This window comes from Podarcis vaucheri (assembly GCF_965113315.1).
Source record: "Podarcis vaucheri genome assembly, chromosome: 15".
In the NCBI taxonomy this organism is placed as follows: Eukaryota; Metazoa; Chordata; class Lepidosauria; order Squamata; family Lacertidae; genus Podarcis; species Podarcis vaucheri.
Window position 1 is genome coordinate 5,025,434 of NC_138753.1, and position 15,144 is coordinate 5,040,577.

The 15,144-nt window shown below is 47.6% G+C and overlaps 1 protein-coding gene across 4 annotated transcripts in view; it reads left to right on the forward strand.

The window, feature by feature from the left end:
- The window catches only part of VMP1 (vacuole membrane protein 1), a 117,983-nt gene that overhangs the window by 19,101 nt on the left and 83,738 nt on the right, over window positions 1-15,144 (forward strand). For all 4 annotated transcript variants that reach the window (XM_082201898.1, XM_082201901.1, XM_082201900.1 and 1 more), the window contains exons 2-5: window positions 3,781-3,880; window positions 5,309-5,444; window positions 6,467-6,557; window positions 7,853-7,963. In XM_082201898.1, the coding sequence (XP_082058024.1) occupies window positions 3,811-3,880; window positions 5,309-5,444; window positions 6,467-6,557; window positions 7,853-7,963 (408 nt within the window). In that variant the 5' untranslated portion in view covers window positions 3,781-3,810. The remainder of the gene's footprint in view (window positions 1-3,780; window positions 3,881-5,308; window positions 5,445-6,466; window positions 6,558-7,852; window positions 7,964-15,144) is intronic.

Here is a 15,144-nt window from a genome sequence, read left to right on the forward strand (position 1 = left end):
TTGGGCTGATGGGATTTGGAGTCCAAAATCATCCGGGAGGCATTACAATTCTCACTTTTGTTTGATGGGTTCAGCCATTCAGCCGTACCTGAGAGAGAGAGAGAGAGAGAGAGAGAGAGAGAGCCCTTCCGCTCCCTTTGCTGCCAAAGTAACTTCTTCGTTAAGTTGTGTTGTGCCAGTTTTTGGGTGCCTTTCAAGGATGTCCTAATTTTTTGTCCTAAATTTTTGTTCTAATTGAATGTTTCCTTTTGGGTGTTCATGGTGCTAAAAATATACAAGGATTTTTTTAAATAATAAAAAAACCCTGTCCACACCACCCTAATAGTTTGTCTGAAGAAACTTAATGTCTCAACCTTGTAAAACTGGTGTTCATTCTACACTGCGTCCTGGGTGGGCTTCGTTTCTCTCTCTGGAACTCGTAGAACTTTCCTTCAGCACTTAACAGACCCTGGGCTGTTTCGTTCCTTTGAGAGCAAGACGGGCAAAGGCACAAAGAGGTATATTAAGGCTCAGTTGGGAAAATTGGTTTATTCGGTTTGGGGTTGAATTTATCTGGTGTTATATTCATAATGCAGCAATTATGTTTTTAAAAAGTCTGCCTGTTTACTCCAGGGGCAGAAAGGATGGCAGGAGACCTCAATTGCCTGGTCAGCCAAGCACCTAAAAACATGCCTAGGAATTTTAAGGGTTAGGGCTCGATCTGCTTGGGTCTTGCCGCTGAAAGTGCTGAAATGTTCCTCCGGTTTGCTGGGAGTGTGGGGGAGAAGGGAGTACATTGTTGGGGTGTTGGTGGTTTGTTTGTTTGTTTGTTTGTTTTCTTGCTTGGTTGGTTGGTTGGTTTGTTTCTCTTAATGAACTTGTATTTCAGCTTGTTTTAAAGTGTGGCTTTGGTGATAAACATGGATTTAGTGATAAGACGGTTTGTTTCCTAAGAAAATTCTGCTTTTTAAGTTGCTGTAAACCACTTGGTTCTTTCAACTTTGCTTGGATAAGCTTGCTATAAAAGAAGACCAACGTTGGTGGAACAGATGGCATGGGAGATAACGTGCTTGCTGGTGGTGGTCTGTGCAGAGCCAAAGGGAAGGGCTAGTGGAGCCTGTTCAGGGGGGGGACCTGTGGACTCCATTAGCCCCAGCCAGCAGGGATGATGGGAGTTGTAGTCCAGCAACATCTGGAGGGCCACAGGTCCCCCACACCTCCCCTGGAATTTTCCTAATAACCCCCTGCAATGTGGAAAAGGGGTTCCCTGGTGGATGAGTCCATGCGTATTCCCTGAAAGACAGGGCTTTTTTTTTTTTAATGCTATAGAATTAAATACAGACGGTCATTCACCCTCACTAGATTCAACGTGCTGCCATCTGCCTTATTGCAGGGCAGATTCGAGGGTAAACCATACATGGAACGAGTCTGCCCCTGCAGCTTGATGGAGGTAGAAACTGTCTCTCATGTCTTGTTACGCTGCCGTTTCTACGGGGATATACGCTCGGTATTTATCACTCCTGTTATTCAGAAATCTCCAAATGGGTCTGAACTTCAACGTCTAAAACTCATGGTAGAGGACAAGGATCTAGAGATCACGTTAAGGGTGGCCAAATTCTGTGCGACTGCCATAAAACTTAGGGAACAAGCTGTACTACCAAAATCATTAAGGTTTTAAATGATAATTTCAGGTTATATTTTAGTGATCAAGATTTAATATACCGGTATATTTTTAATTGCCGCTATACCTGAATTGTCTCTGTTATACCCAATTGCAATTCAATGTATTCCTGTTGTGTTTTATGATTTTCCTGATATTGTAAGTGAGCCGGAACTGGTCTGTGACTGTAATAATAAAATTCTATTCTATGCTATAGAAATATGCTTACAAGTAAGGTCCCCCCCCCCCGAGTCTTTGCCCTGAATATGGGTTACTCGTGGAAAGCTATTATCCTCTTGCGGCTCTCTGTTTTTAGTGGTTTCCGAAGCAACCAGAAGGGATTTGGAAGGCAAAGCTGAAAAGTCGGGAGATGTTTGATGCAGAAAGGGAATCTTGTTTCCAGGCAAACTAGCATGTTTGCCTGTCTTTGAGGTCAGGAAATGAGACTCTCCTCTGGGTGTCCTCATCACCCGAGAAACTCTTTCAGGGCAGCCTTGTTTGTGGAACTACCCGCCGCCACCCAACAGGTCCACGGTGGGGATTTCAACCTGGGATTCCCTGCACACCGATATAGCACATCTTGGCTGTTGAATAAAGCCAGCTATCCGTGTACCAGAAAGTTGCACGGCAATTGGCACCCGCAAAATTAGGACTTTGATTTAGAGAGTCCTGAGGTCGTGGTTGGAGTAAGACGTTCGATTTGGGAAGTTTGATCTGGAGGTGTTTTCTGGTGTATATGATCAGATTTTGCAGAAAGTAGTTGGTTCGTGTGACTTTCTGCTCTCAGCCTTAGTTCAGCCTCCACCAGTTTCTGCACTCCTTCGGGTGCAACTCCCATCAGAGTGCCTGAGCTGGGGAATTTGAAGTTTAGACCAGGGGTCAGCAACCTTTTTCAGCCATGGGCCGGTCCACAATCCCTCAGACCATGTGGTGGGCCGGACTATATATATATATTTTTTTTTGGGGGGGGGGATGAATGAATTCCTATGCCCCACAAATAACCCAGAGATGCATTTTAAATAAAAGGACACATTCTACTCATGTAAAAACACGCCGATTCCTGGACCGTCCACGGGCTGGATTGAGAAGGAGATTGGGCCAGATCGGGGGATCCTGCCCCCGGGCCTTAGTTTGCCTACCCACGTCTTAGATCTTAGGCAATCAATAGAAAAATCATGGGGTGTTTGGGGGGGTTGCATTTTTGGGGTTTGTCTGAAAAAAGATACTCTGCAACTTGTTTTCTGGGTTTCCCTAAGAAAAACGCTCCACAATTTTGGGGGATCCCTAAAAAGAATACATGGCAACCCTACTTTAAGAGCCCCCATCAGCAAATGATTCTGTGTTGTGAAAAGCTGCAATTTGCTAGTTTGGGCTGCTGTTGCTGCTGCTCTGGAGGGTTTTGCTCTGGCAAAGTGGCAGTCCAAGGATCAGTCCAGGAAGAAGCGCACCCTGCCTCTTTTCTGCACCATTGAACAGAAAGTCCATTTCCCTTCCCTTAAACCTGACGGTTTGCATTTCTCAAAGCTCTTTTTGCTTTGATCCAACCTAAACCAGGTTGCCTACCCCGGTTTAGACACTGCATGAGTTGGGGAAACATAGTGAACTTTGGCCTTACATTTACTTCTCCAGGTGGTCTTGTGCTGTCATGAGGACTAGTGTATCTCACCTTTACACTGACCCTTTTTCAGATGAGACTTGGGATATTTGATCATACAATATATGGATAAGGGCTCCCTCTGGTGGTTACCATGTATAACATGTAGCCCAATTGAGCTTGCAGAAGATGCCGGTCCTCACGGATCTGAATTAAGGGCTGATTTAAATCAGAACAGAGGAAGTCATCTTATACAGGCCACTGATCCACCGACCCCAGTATTGTCTACACTGACTGGCAGTGTCTCTCCAGGGTTTCAAGCTGGGGAAATTCCCGGTCCTGTATGGAGATTTTGGATATTGAATCAGAGACCTTTTGAACGCAGTGCAAATGCTCCCCCACTGAGCTACATTCCTTGCTCTGGAGAGGGTGTCAAGTGGAAATGTGGACTCCTGGCCGAATCATCTCACGCTAGAGTCTTGTTTTTGCTGTCAGGCAACTTTTGGCTTAACAGCTTTGTGAGTTTTGCGTCTTGTCTCTTTTGAAGGTAGGTCCCCATAAGTGACTGATCTATGAAATGGCAGAGAATGGAACAGACCTGAGGCGCATGGCAATGAGCAAAGAGCAGCACAATGGAAACTTCACAGGTGAGACAGTGAACTGGGATAATGCCTCTTGCTTGCTTGCATGTATATTGAGGGAGGGGGTATAGAAACCATAGTTTAGTTTTGTTTTTGCATGGTTGGATTGTAGCCTACTGTGCAAATATAAGAGTCTCATCGCTGTTCTGCCCTGGTTTTGTTTTGTTTTTTTGTTTGTTTTGCTTCTGGCCCCACCCACCACGGTCATGACACTAAAGGAAATTGGGATGTGGCAGGAGGAGGAAATTTCTCAGATCTTAAACTTCAGTAAATATCTGTATTAGCTTCGATACTTTTAGTTGAGAGGATCTGAACACTACTGAGGTGACAGTTGAGTTACTTCATTCTGATTGCTTGTGTTAGACCTACTTTTACTTATTTAGGTAATTGATGTACTGCTTAACTATAAAGATGCAATACAAGAAATCAGTTAAAACTATAAAATCAAACTTCAGGTAGATTCCCCACCCCTGATTTATCTCAGCACTGTCCTGCTGTACTTGATAGCAGTTTTTGGGGTCTTTGATGTTATCTCATCCTCTGAGGCTGATGTGAGCTGGAGTCCAGCAACATGGCAAACTGACTGACACAGATTCAGGCCACTGGGTTGATTCTAGCTCAGTTCTGTCAACACTGGCTGGCAGGGGCTCTCCCAAGATGTCAAGCAGAGGTCTTTCCAGCCCTACCTGGAGATTCCGGCAATTGAACCTGCATGCAAAGCAGATGCTCCTCCACTGAGCTAAAGCGCCCCCCCTTCCTTACCCATTTTGCAATAAAATGCAAATCGAGCCACAAGCCTATTTTGAAAACCCATTTGAAAAGGCTTTCAGGACCAGGCTGTGTCTACTCGGTGCTACAGGCTATGAAGTCACATAGCACTTTGTGCCCAAAAAAGCTGAACACTGCAACCTGTTTTTGTTATATAAGCTGAAGAAGTGCTGCTTAGCCAGTCTTATTTTGCGCAATGCGTTCTCTTCTTGCTTTTCTATACCACCTGCTCCCACAAACACCTCTCTCTATGGTCCATGCTATGCAGGCAGACAAGAAGCATGATCAGAGTTCAAGGGCACATTCCAGCCAGGCAAAAACATTCAAGGAGGGCTGAGAGCAAGACCATTTGGGGGTGTGCTTTTGAGAGAGTTCCAAGCGGCCAGGCAGAATGATCTGGAGGTTAGCATTTGACCCCCAAGACCTCCACTTCTCCGCCCCTGTATTAGCCCTTTTGCTTTTTGGAACAAGCAACCAGCTGAGCAACCATCTGGTGGGTGAGGAATCCCCCAGGGCTGTCGATGGCCTCACATTGGGTTCATACCCAGAAGGGAATTTCCTCGTTTCACTCGGAGGGTGAAATCTTTCACAGGGCTGACAATGCTTGCCGTTTCTCATAGCTCTTCTCTCTCCCCTTTTCCTCCACCCCCTCCTTCCTCTTTGCAGAGCCTTCTCCGTCAAGCGAACAGAAGAAGAGAGAACGAGAAGCGCGCCTGGATATCGTCCTCTGGAAGAAGCCACTCATTACCTTGCAGTATTTTTTCCTGGAAACATTATTAAACTTGAAAGAATTGACCATAAAGTAAAGGCCTACTTCTCCTTAACTTTTTACTCTTAAACCACGGGGTCCCAAAATCGGGTGTCTCCTCCTCTCCCAAATGGGTCTGGGTCCAGTTGAAAGGCACTCACTAGCCCCCACCCCCAGCTCCCCTCCCCTCTGCCTTTACCTCCTTTATCAAAGCCTAGATTTTATTGTGTCCTGATTTAGTCCAAGAGGTCGGAGATTTTTTTCTCTCCCTTCCCCTGACGCTAGAATGTGGTGCACCTAATGGAATGGGGTAGGATCCAACCCATGGCGAAAGAACTGCACCTTTGTCATGGTACATAATTGTTGGGGGGGGGGTGTCTCCTGCAAATTCGAAAGATCTCAGGAGCCTGTTCTGGAATATTGCGTTATAATTCTTAGGAATAGCTTGTCTGGATCAATACAAGGCAGCTTCCTATATTCCTATGGGCTCGCTGGGGGAGGGGGGTTATCAGGTTCAGCCGCCCAGAGTGGCTGGGGCAACTCAGTCAGATGGGTGGAGTATTAATAATAATAAAAATAATAGAATCATAGAGTTGGAAGAGACCACAAGGGCCATCGAGTCCAACCCCCTGCCAAGCAGGAAACACCATCAGAGCACTCCTGACATATGGTTGTCAAGCCTCTGCTTAAAGACCTCCAAAGAAGGAGACTCCACCACACTCCTTGGCAGCAAATTCCACTGTCGAACAGCTCTTACTGTCAGGAAGTTCTTCCTAATGTTTAGGTGGAATCTTCTTTCTTGTAGTTTGGATCCATTGCTCCGTGTCCGCTTCTCTGGAGCAGCAGAAAACAACCTTTCTCCCTCCTCTATGTGACATCCTTTTATATATTTGAACATGGCTATCATATCACCTCTTAACCTCCTCTTCTCCAGGCTAAACATGCCCAGCTCCCTTAATTGTTGTTGTTGTTATGGCTGAAATATGAATATGAATGGGGCAGGGAGGGAGGTACCAGTGTGTGTCAGTGTGGTCCTTCTATTCTAAGAGCAGTTTATTTATTTCCCCCCTCCCAAGATTGTGGCATCGCCGAAGGATCGTGGTGTCTCTCTTACTGCTGCTGGCACTGCTTACATCCGCGTATTATATCGAAGGCGCACATCAACAGGTAACGCTACATATCAAACAGGGCCTAGCGCTTTCAGGACGTGCAGAGGGCTTGCATGTGTTCTCTCGGTAGGCCAGCAGGTTAAAAAAAAGAAAGAAAAAATGCCCAGAATTGGACAATGGGCATCAGTGGAAGAGACAGTCGCTTTGTATCCTCCAAATAAGGAATTTCTTCTCTGTCTAAGTGATAGTGCTCCCAGTTAAAGCTATGGAATCTGCTCCCACCAAATTCACAATGGCTGTGTTCTACTTCTCCCGAAGGCCACTTTCTAGGAATCACCAGTAGGGAGAAGGTGCTCAAGTCCTGTATGCGGGTTTTTCTTGGCTGGCCACTGTGAGAACAGGATTCTGGACTAGGCAGTTGACTGGCCTGATCCAACAGCCAGACTCCTGACAATAACAATAATTTTATTATTTATACCCTGCTCATCTGACTGGGTTTCCCCAGCCATTCTGGGCAGCTTCCAACACCTATGAAAACATAATAAAACATCAAACTTTGAAAAACGTCCCGTTAGGGACTTAGAGAAGTGACAGTTGCATTCTGATGATATGCATGCTGAAATTGAAACCTGTTGGGCAATTGGAATTTTTGATATAGAAATAAGTAAAATAATTGCTTTTCCTAGCACCCATGTGAGGTTCACCTCTCTGTGTGCTGGCCTTTGGCTTTTTGGTTCTTCCTCCAGATCTGGCTTTCTGGGAGCAGATGTCAGCACCTGAAGTGGGGGTTAGGGGACCTGTGGCTCTCCAGATGTTGCCAGACTGCAATCTCTATTATCCTTGACCTTTTGCCACGTTGGGAGTGATGGGAATTGGAGTCAACAATGTCTGGAGGGGCCCACAGCTTCCCCACCCTTGCCTTAAGAGGTTCCCAGCCCAGGCAGGACTCAAAATTCTGCATTAGCACCAAATGGCAAAGCATTGTGCACTGCAGGTTTTTAAATTTGCCGCTGCCCTCCTTTTCTCTGAACTGCACAGAATTCTGTTTTATTTTTGATGTGTGCTATTGTCTCACAATAAGAGCTCCCCATCCCCTTTAAGGTGTGCTCTCCCCAGGGAGACCCACCCAGCACCGACCTTTTGGCGCCATGGAAATGGTTGTCTTTCTCAGGCGTTCAGGCAGCGCCAGTCATATGACACATCCTTAAAACTGGTTTTAAAGTAATTTTTCGAAATGTCTGTGTGTTTTTACTTGCTTTTCAGTGGCATGCTGTAGAAGGATTTAATAAGCATTGCACCTTCTTGTGAAAGTGTAACCTTTTATTCTCTCTCCCCCACCCTCTTTTCTCTTAGTATGTGCATTATTTGGAGAAGAAGCTCTTATGGTGTGCCTACTGGGTAGGCTTAGGCATTCTGTCCTCAGTGGGACTTGGAACGGGTCTTCACACCTTTCTGCTCTACTTGGTAAGCGAGAGAGTGAGAGAGTGAGAGAGAGAGAGAGAGAGAGAGAGAGAACACGTGTGACTTATGAGTGACTCCACGGGTGGGTGTAATAATAATAATAATAATAATAATAATAATAATAATAATAATTTATTTATAGCCCGCCCATCTGGCTGAGTTTCCCCAGCCGCTCTGGGTGGCTCCCAATCGAGTGTTAAAAACAATACAGTGGTGCCTCGCAAGACGAAAAGAATCCGTTCTGTGATTCTCTTCGTCTAGCGGTTTTTTCGTCTTGCGAAGCAAGCCCATTGACGGATTAGCGGATTAGCGCTTTTAGCGGCTTATCGGCTTATCGGATCAGCTGATAAGTGGCTTAGAAAAGGGAGGGGACCGCAGGAACTCGCAAGACATTGTCGTCTTGCGAAGCAAGCCCATAGGAGATTCGTTTTGCGAAGCACCTCCAAAACGGAAAACTCTTTCATCTAGCGAGTTTTCCATCTTGCGAGGCATTCGTCTTGCAGGGCACCACTGTACAGCATTACAGTATTTTTCACCCTATAGGACGCACTTTTTCCCCTCCAAAAATGAAGGGGAAATGTGTGTGCGTCCTATGGGGCGAATGCAGGCTTTCGCTGAAACCTGGAGAGCAAGAGGGGTCAGTGCGCACCGACCCCTCTCGCTCTCCAGGCTTCAGGAAGCTATCTGCACCCCGGGCTTCGGGCAGCTTCCCGCAAGCCGTGGGAGCCCGGCGGGAAGTCGCGCCGGTCTCCCAACGCTTGCGGAGAGCTGCCTGCATCCCAAAGCCTGGGGCGCGCTGATGAGCACGCCCCGGGCTTCGGGCAGATATCCGCAAGGCTGGGGAGACCGGCGCAACTTCCCGCCGGGCTCCCACGGCTTGCGGATAGCAGCCTGTTCTGGGGGCTGGGGTCGGGGGAAGGTCGGGCTTCCCCCGCCCCAGCCCCGCGCTTGGGGGGGGGATAAAAAACTAGATGTGCTCTATGGGCTGGTGCGCCCTATGGGGCGAAAAATATGGTAAATATTAAAAACTTCCCTAAACAGGGCTGCCTACAGATGTCTTTTAAAAATGAGATAGCTGCTTATTTCCTTGACATCTGGTTGCAGGGCGTTCCACAGGGCAGGCGCCACCACTGAGAGGGCCCTCTGCCTGGTTCCCTGTAACCTCAGTTCTCGTGGGAGGGAACCGCCGGAAGGCCCTTGAAGCTGGACCTCAGTGTCTGGGCTGAATGCCGGGGGTGCAGACGCTCCTTCAGGTATACAGGACGGAGGCTGTTTAGGGCTTTAAAGGTCAGCGCCAAGGCTTTGAATTGTGCTCGGAAACGTACTGGGAGCCAATGCAAATCTCTCAGGACCGGTGTTATGCGGTCCCAGCGGCCACTCCCAGTGTACTCTCAGGGTTGTTTTTATCTCTATGTCAGTGGTTTTCGACCACCCTGGGGTGCCTTGAATGATGGTCAGGGGTTCTGTGAGCAACCCTGGCCTCTGTCCCTCTTTCCTTCCCTCCCTCCTCTGATGCCCTCTCGCATCTATGCCTCCCCAGGGCTTGTGAAGCCTCACGTTCACCTTTGGCCAGGCTCCATTAGGCCACCAAGGCTGGGGGCATCCTCTTCCCAGGCCCCTGTGGGGTGACCTGAGGAGGCACCTGTCTTTGGGGCAGGGGAGAGCAGCTCAGAGACCAGCGGCAGCAGCCGCCCAGAGGACTCCCAAGGAGAAGGGAGAGGAGAGGAGGCTGAAGGAGCACTCCACAAGGGAGGGCATTTGAAAAAGGGTGAGGAGCTGTCAGCTCTGCAGGCAAGGAGGGACATAACTGGGCTCCTGAGCCCCACAGGGGTGCCGCAGAAAGAATGTAGTTGGTCAAGGGAGCCGTGGACTCAAAAGGGTTGAAAACCTCTGCTTCATGTAATAAAAATGTAAGAATGTTACCGCACGGCCATTGGAGGATTTGTAGTGCCTCATCTTGGTGGTAGATATGGATGAAGTCAGGGCAGGATAAGGGAGCAAAAGTGAAGATTTATTCCACAAAAGCAGGGCTGTGGCATGGAAGCAAGAAGAGAAGGACAGACACTGAGGGAGGGAGGGTGGTGGTTTGAAACAAAAGTTTAAGCAAAGATGCAAAAAATTGAAGGGGAAATGGCAGTGTTAAACAACAACAGAAGTTTGAGTGAAATACTAGGGAATAGTTGAGGAATCCACATCCTTTGGAATATTTGAGAGCTCTGCACCTCTTTCACATGAGGCAGCCGAGGAATGGAATAGTAAGAGTATATTGAGAAGGGGGAGACACTGAACGGGGGAAAGTTTGAATAAAACAGGGATGGAGAGAGAGTGAGAGGGAAAAGGTGGCCGTTTGAAACAACAGCAGAGGTTTGAATAATGCAGGGATGAAGAAACTGGCTGAGATCAAACAGGCCTCCACCTCTGTTGAACTTTTTTCTCCCCCACAGAAGGCATATTAAGTCGCATTGTGCCTATTTTGTTTTGTTTTTTACGTGTGGTTTTTATTGTTTTATATATCATGTTATTGGACTGGTGGAATGGTTTTGTTGACAGTTCTGTCAACAGCTTTGGGACCTATTTATGCCTGATGGTGTTTCCTGCTTGACAGGGGGTTGGACTCGATGGCCCTTGTGGTCTCTTCCAACTCTATGATTCTATGATTCTATGAACAGCCGTCTTAGGAGTAAATGAAATAAATAAATTCTGCAACTGCAGTTAGGCTCATTGAAATCAACGGACCTCTTATCCATGCTTGGCTGGGCTGAGCGATGTCTGGTTTTCAACATCATGATATATCACCTTCTAAACCTCGCGATATACCAATATATCACGATGTCTAAAATCAGGCTGGAACTGTGTAGAGGTGAACGGCTTAATGTTCTGGCAACTGCTACTACTTAGGGGTCTAAAACCTACAAGATTTTATTTACCTTTAACATACTGTTACAACTATTATTTTGTAGTACAGAGCAACAGGGGCAGCAGGAATCATGAGAGAAGCAATGACTGGCTTCACAGTTTCCCCCACAAATCTCTATTTTTTTACATAGCACACATATGTGATATATTGTGCATATATACATTTATATACAGTGGTGCCTCGCAAGACGAAAAGAATCCGTTCTGTGATTCTCTTCGTCTAGCGGTTTTTTCGTCTTGCGAAGCAAGCCCATTGACGGATTAGCAGATTAGCGCTATTAGCGGCTTTTAGCAGCTTTTAGCGGCTTATCTGCTGATCGGATCAGCTGATAAGCGGCTTAGCTGCTTAGAAAAAGGGGGTGGAGGGGGGAAAACCAGCAGGAACTCGCAAGACATTGTCGTCTTGCGAAGCAAGCTCATAGGAAATTCGTTTTGCGAAGCACCTTCAAAACGGAAAACTCTTTCGTCTAGCGAGTTTTCCGTCTTGCGAGGCATTCGTCTTGCGGGGCACCACTGTATATATACAGTGGTGCCTCGCAAGACGAAATTAATTCGTTCCGCAAGTTTTTTCTCCTTGCGAGTTTTTCGTCTTGCGAAGCACGGTTTCCCATAGGAATGCATTGAAAATCAATTAATGCGTTCCTAGGGAAACCGCCTTCAGACCAGGTCCGGGGACAGTCTGTCCCCCGACCTTTTCTGAAGGCTGGGGGTGGGAAGAAAAGCCCTTCTCCCCACCTCCCACCCCGCAAGCTCCGGGGACAGGAGGGCTTTGCTGCCGACCGCCAGCATTTTAAAAGCCCCCGCTGTCCCGGGGCGATTTTAAAATGCTGGTGGGTGGCAGCGAAAGCTTCGCTGCCGCCCGCCAGCATTTTAAGATCGCCCGGGACAGCAGAGAAGTCTCCGCTGCCCCGGGGGCTTTTAAAATGCTGGGGGTCGGCAGCGAAGGCTTCGCTGCCGCCCGCCAGCATTTTAAGATCGCCCGGGAGAGCAGAGAAGTCTCCGCTGCCCCGGGAAGGCAGGCAGGGGGGAGCAAAGACTTTTGCCCCCCGCCGGCCTTCAGAAGAGGTCCAGGACCTCTTCTGAAGGCTGGCGGGGGGCGAAAGTCTCCCCCCCCCCGCCTGCCTTCAAAAGCCGTCTGGGACAGCGGAGAAAGACGCTGCCTTTCTCCGCTCTCCCGGGAAGGCAGGCAGGGGGGAGCAAAGCCTTTCGCCCCCCGCCAGCCTTCCTGGACCTCTTCTGAAGGCCGGAGGGGGGGAAAGGCTTTGCTCCCCACCACCAGCATTTAAAAGAGGTCCCCGGAGATTTCCCTATGGGCTTTCGTCTTGCGAAGCAAGCCCATAGGGAAATTCGTCTTGCGAAGCGCCTCCAAAACAGAAAACCCTTTCGTCTTGCGGGTTTTCCGTCTTGCGAGGCATTCGTCTTGCGGGGTACCACTGTATACATATATAAATACATATATGTATTCATATACATATACACATATATACATAAATACATTTGCAATATATTGCCATGTCAAATACTATGAAACTGTTAGCACAATGTGGACTTCAAAGTGGACTTCAATGTGGATGATGTCTTGATACATTGTCCCACCCTAATGCCAAGTGATTACAATGGGTCTTCTCTGAGTGTATCTTATATCAAGTCAACCCATTGGTCCAGGTAGTACATTATTGTCTGCACTGACTAGCAGTAACTCTCCAGGGTCCCAGCCCTCCTTGGAAATGCTGAGGATTATACTAGGCACCTTCTGCCTGCAGAGCGTGTGGCCTGCCCCTAAGCTACGGAATCCTTATTCCGTAATAGTTGCTAGATACTACATGTGGAAGAAAATTCAGCATTCACATTGTGATTAAAGTAAAGGTCTGTCCAATACTCTGCTTGTTAAGGCAAGGCAATGGCACTGGAAAAGACCCCATCAACCAGAACCTGTTCTGAACTGATCAACGTGGTGTTCCAATTATACATGGCGCTAGCAGCTTTTTATTGCGATCAGGAAGTTGTTGCAACCCGGTTAATAAGAAACCACAAGGAAGTGACTGCACAGGAGAAAACACGGTAAAAGCAACATTGCTGAAATCAAAACCTCCAACATTCCACGCTCCCTTAATTATTCCACCTTCCTACTAGCTTTATTTTTTACGCTCTAAGAGAGACGCGGCCTTATGAATAAACTCAGGTCTGTTGCAGGCCGAGGCCCTTACAGGTCCCAAATTCTGCTTCCATGTACAGTGGTACCTCGGGTTAAGTACTTAATTCGTTCCGGAGGTCCGTTCGTAACCTGAAACTGTTCTTAACCTGAAGCACCACTTTAGCTAATGGGGCCTCTTGCTGCCGCCGCACCGCCAGAGCACGATTTCTGTTCTTAACCTGAAGCAAAGTTCTTAACCTGAAGCACTATTTCTGGGTTAGTGGAGTCTGTAACCTGAAGCGTATGTAACCCGAGGTACCACTGTACAGGAGACAAAGTGGCTTTGTGGGCTGCTAGCTGTTCATCCCCCACCCTGAAGTTTCACGTCGCCTTTCATTCTTGCTGTTCCACTTAACAGAGATGGTTTTCTGGGATAGCTCAGTCGGTAAAGCATGAGACTCTTAATCTCAGAGTTTCAGAGTTGTGGGTTCAAGCCCTAATATGGGGGATTCCTGCATTGCAAGGTGTTGGGCTAGCTGACCCTCATGGTCTCTGCCAACTCTGACTTTCAAATACAGGGATGTCCCCCCAGTTTGCAATCAAATTTCCTGCGTTTTTTCTGAACATCATCTCTTTATTTTGTATACCACCCTTCATCCATAGATCTTGGGGCCCTTCACAACATAAGAATACAAGTCCTTATCTACTCCCAGGAACTGAATTATCAAAATGAGGTGAAACAAAAACCTCCTTTGGGGCTTCTCTTTTGGGTGGAAGTGGACTGCTAGCTTCAGACACGTAGGGGGGGAAATGGTTGGAAATGAAGAGTTCTGTGTTGGGCAAAAAATACCCAAACCAGCTGCTTACTGATTGTGGTTCAGTAAAACCGCTCCTCTTAGCCTGTTAGTTGCTTTCGTGGCTTTTGGTTCTGCATGAAAGAGTTCTGCCCAAATCCACCGCTTGGGGGCTCTGTGAGCTCACCAAGATTTGAAAGAGTCGTCCTTTAAAAGAAAAAAAACCCATATGAAGTTGGATTACAATTTCCCAACAAACTTTTGTTCTTGCTGTGTTGTTTAAAGCAGACGCTAGATGGCACCGTTGTCCTGGTCATTGGTGACAAAAAAACCTCACGCTTTGCTCTCGTAGTTTTGCTTTTGATTTGCTTCTTAGCATACGAACTCCGCAAGCAACATGTTGAATCATAGAATCATGGAAGTTGAATGTCCCTGAAACGGACAACTCATGGCCTGCGAACGAGGAAGGCGAGACTTGCCTCTTTCCCCTGGTATGTGGGGGGGGGCACTCTTCACACTTAGCGGTGCTGGAAGTGCACTCTGCATGTGCTCAGGGGCACTTTCACCTTCTCTTGCCTCTAGAGAGGAAGCCCAGACATTGAAAACATAAGAACAAAGGAAGCTGCTTTATACTGAACCAGAACACTAGTCCATCTAGCTCAATATTGTCCACGCAGACTTGCAGCGAGTTTCCAGGTATTCAGACAGGGGCTTCCTCAATCCCACCTGGTGATACAGGGGATTGTAAAAAGGTAAAGGTACCCCTGCCCGAACGGGCCAGTCTTGCCAGACTCTGGGGTTTGTGCGCCCATCTCACATCTATTGGCCGGGGGCCAGCGCTGTCCGAAGACACTTCCGGGTCACGTGGCCAGCGTGACAACGCTGCTCTGGCGAGCCAGAGCCGCACACGGAACGCCGTTTACCTTCCCGCTGGTAAGCGGTACAGGGGATTGTACCTGGAGCCTTTTGTATGCAAAGCAGGCGCTCTATGGCTGATCCAGGTCTCTTGCTCAGCCTTGGTCCGCTCACCCACATTTCGGGTTTAATACTTCTGTGCCTTAACATGACTGGGCTAGTGTAAGGAATTACTGAGATGAACTATGAGAAATATTCCAAGTCAATAGTACTGTACTGAACTGCTGAATGGGATTTCATGCATCATTATAATATATGACAAGCGCGCCTGCATTTCTTTTTGTGGCCTGCTTTTGTTGGCTTGGAGTGAGAGGCTACAGCAGTCACGAAAAACCCTCCAGCTTTATGCCAGCCTCCTTTGTACCACGAGCCCCTTTCGTATCACATTCCCTGTTTGAAACGTGCGGGGGAGCCCTCTGTTTCCT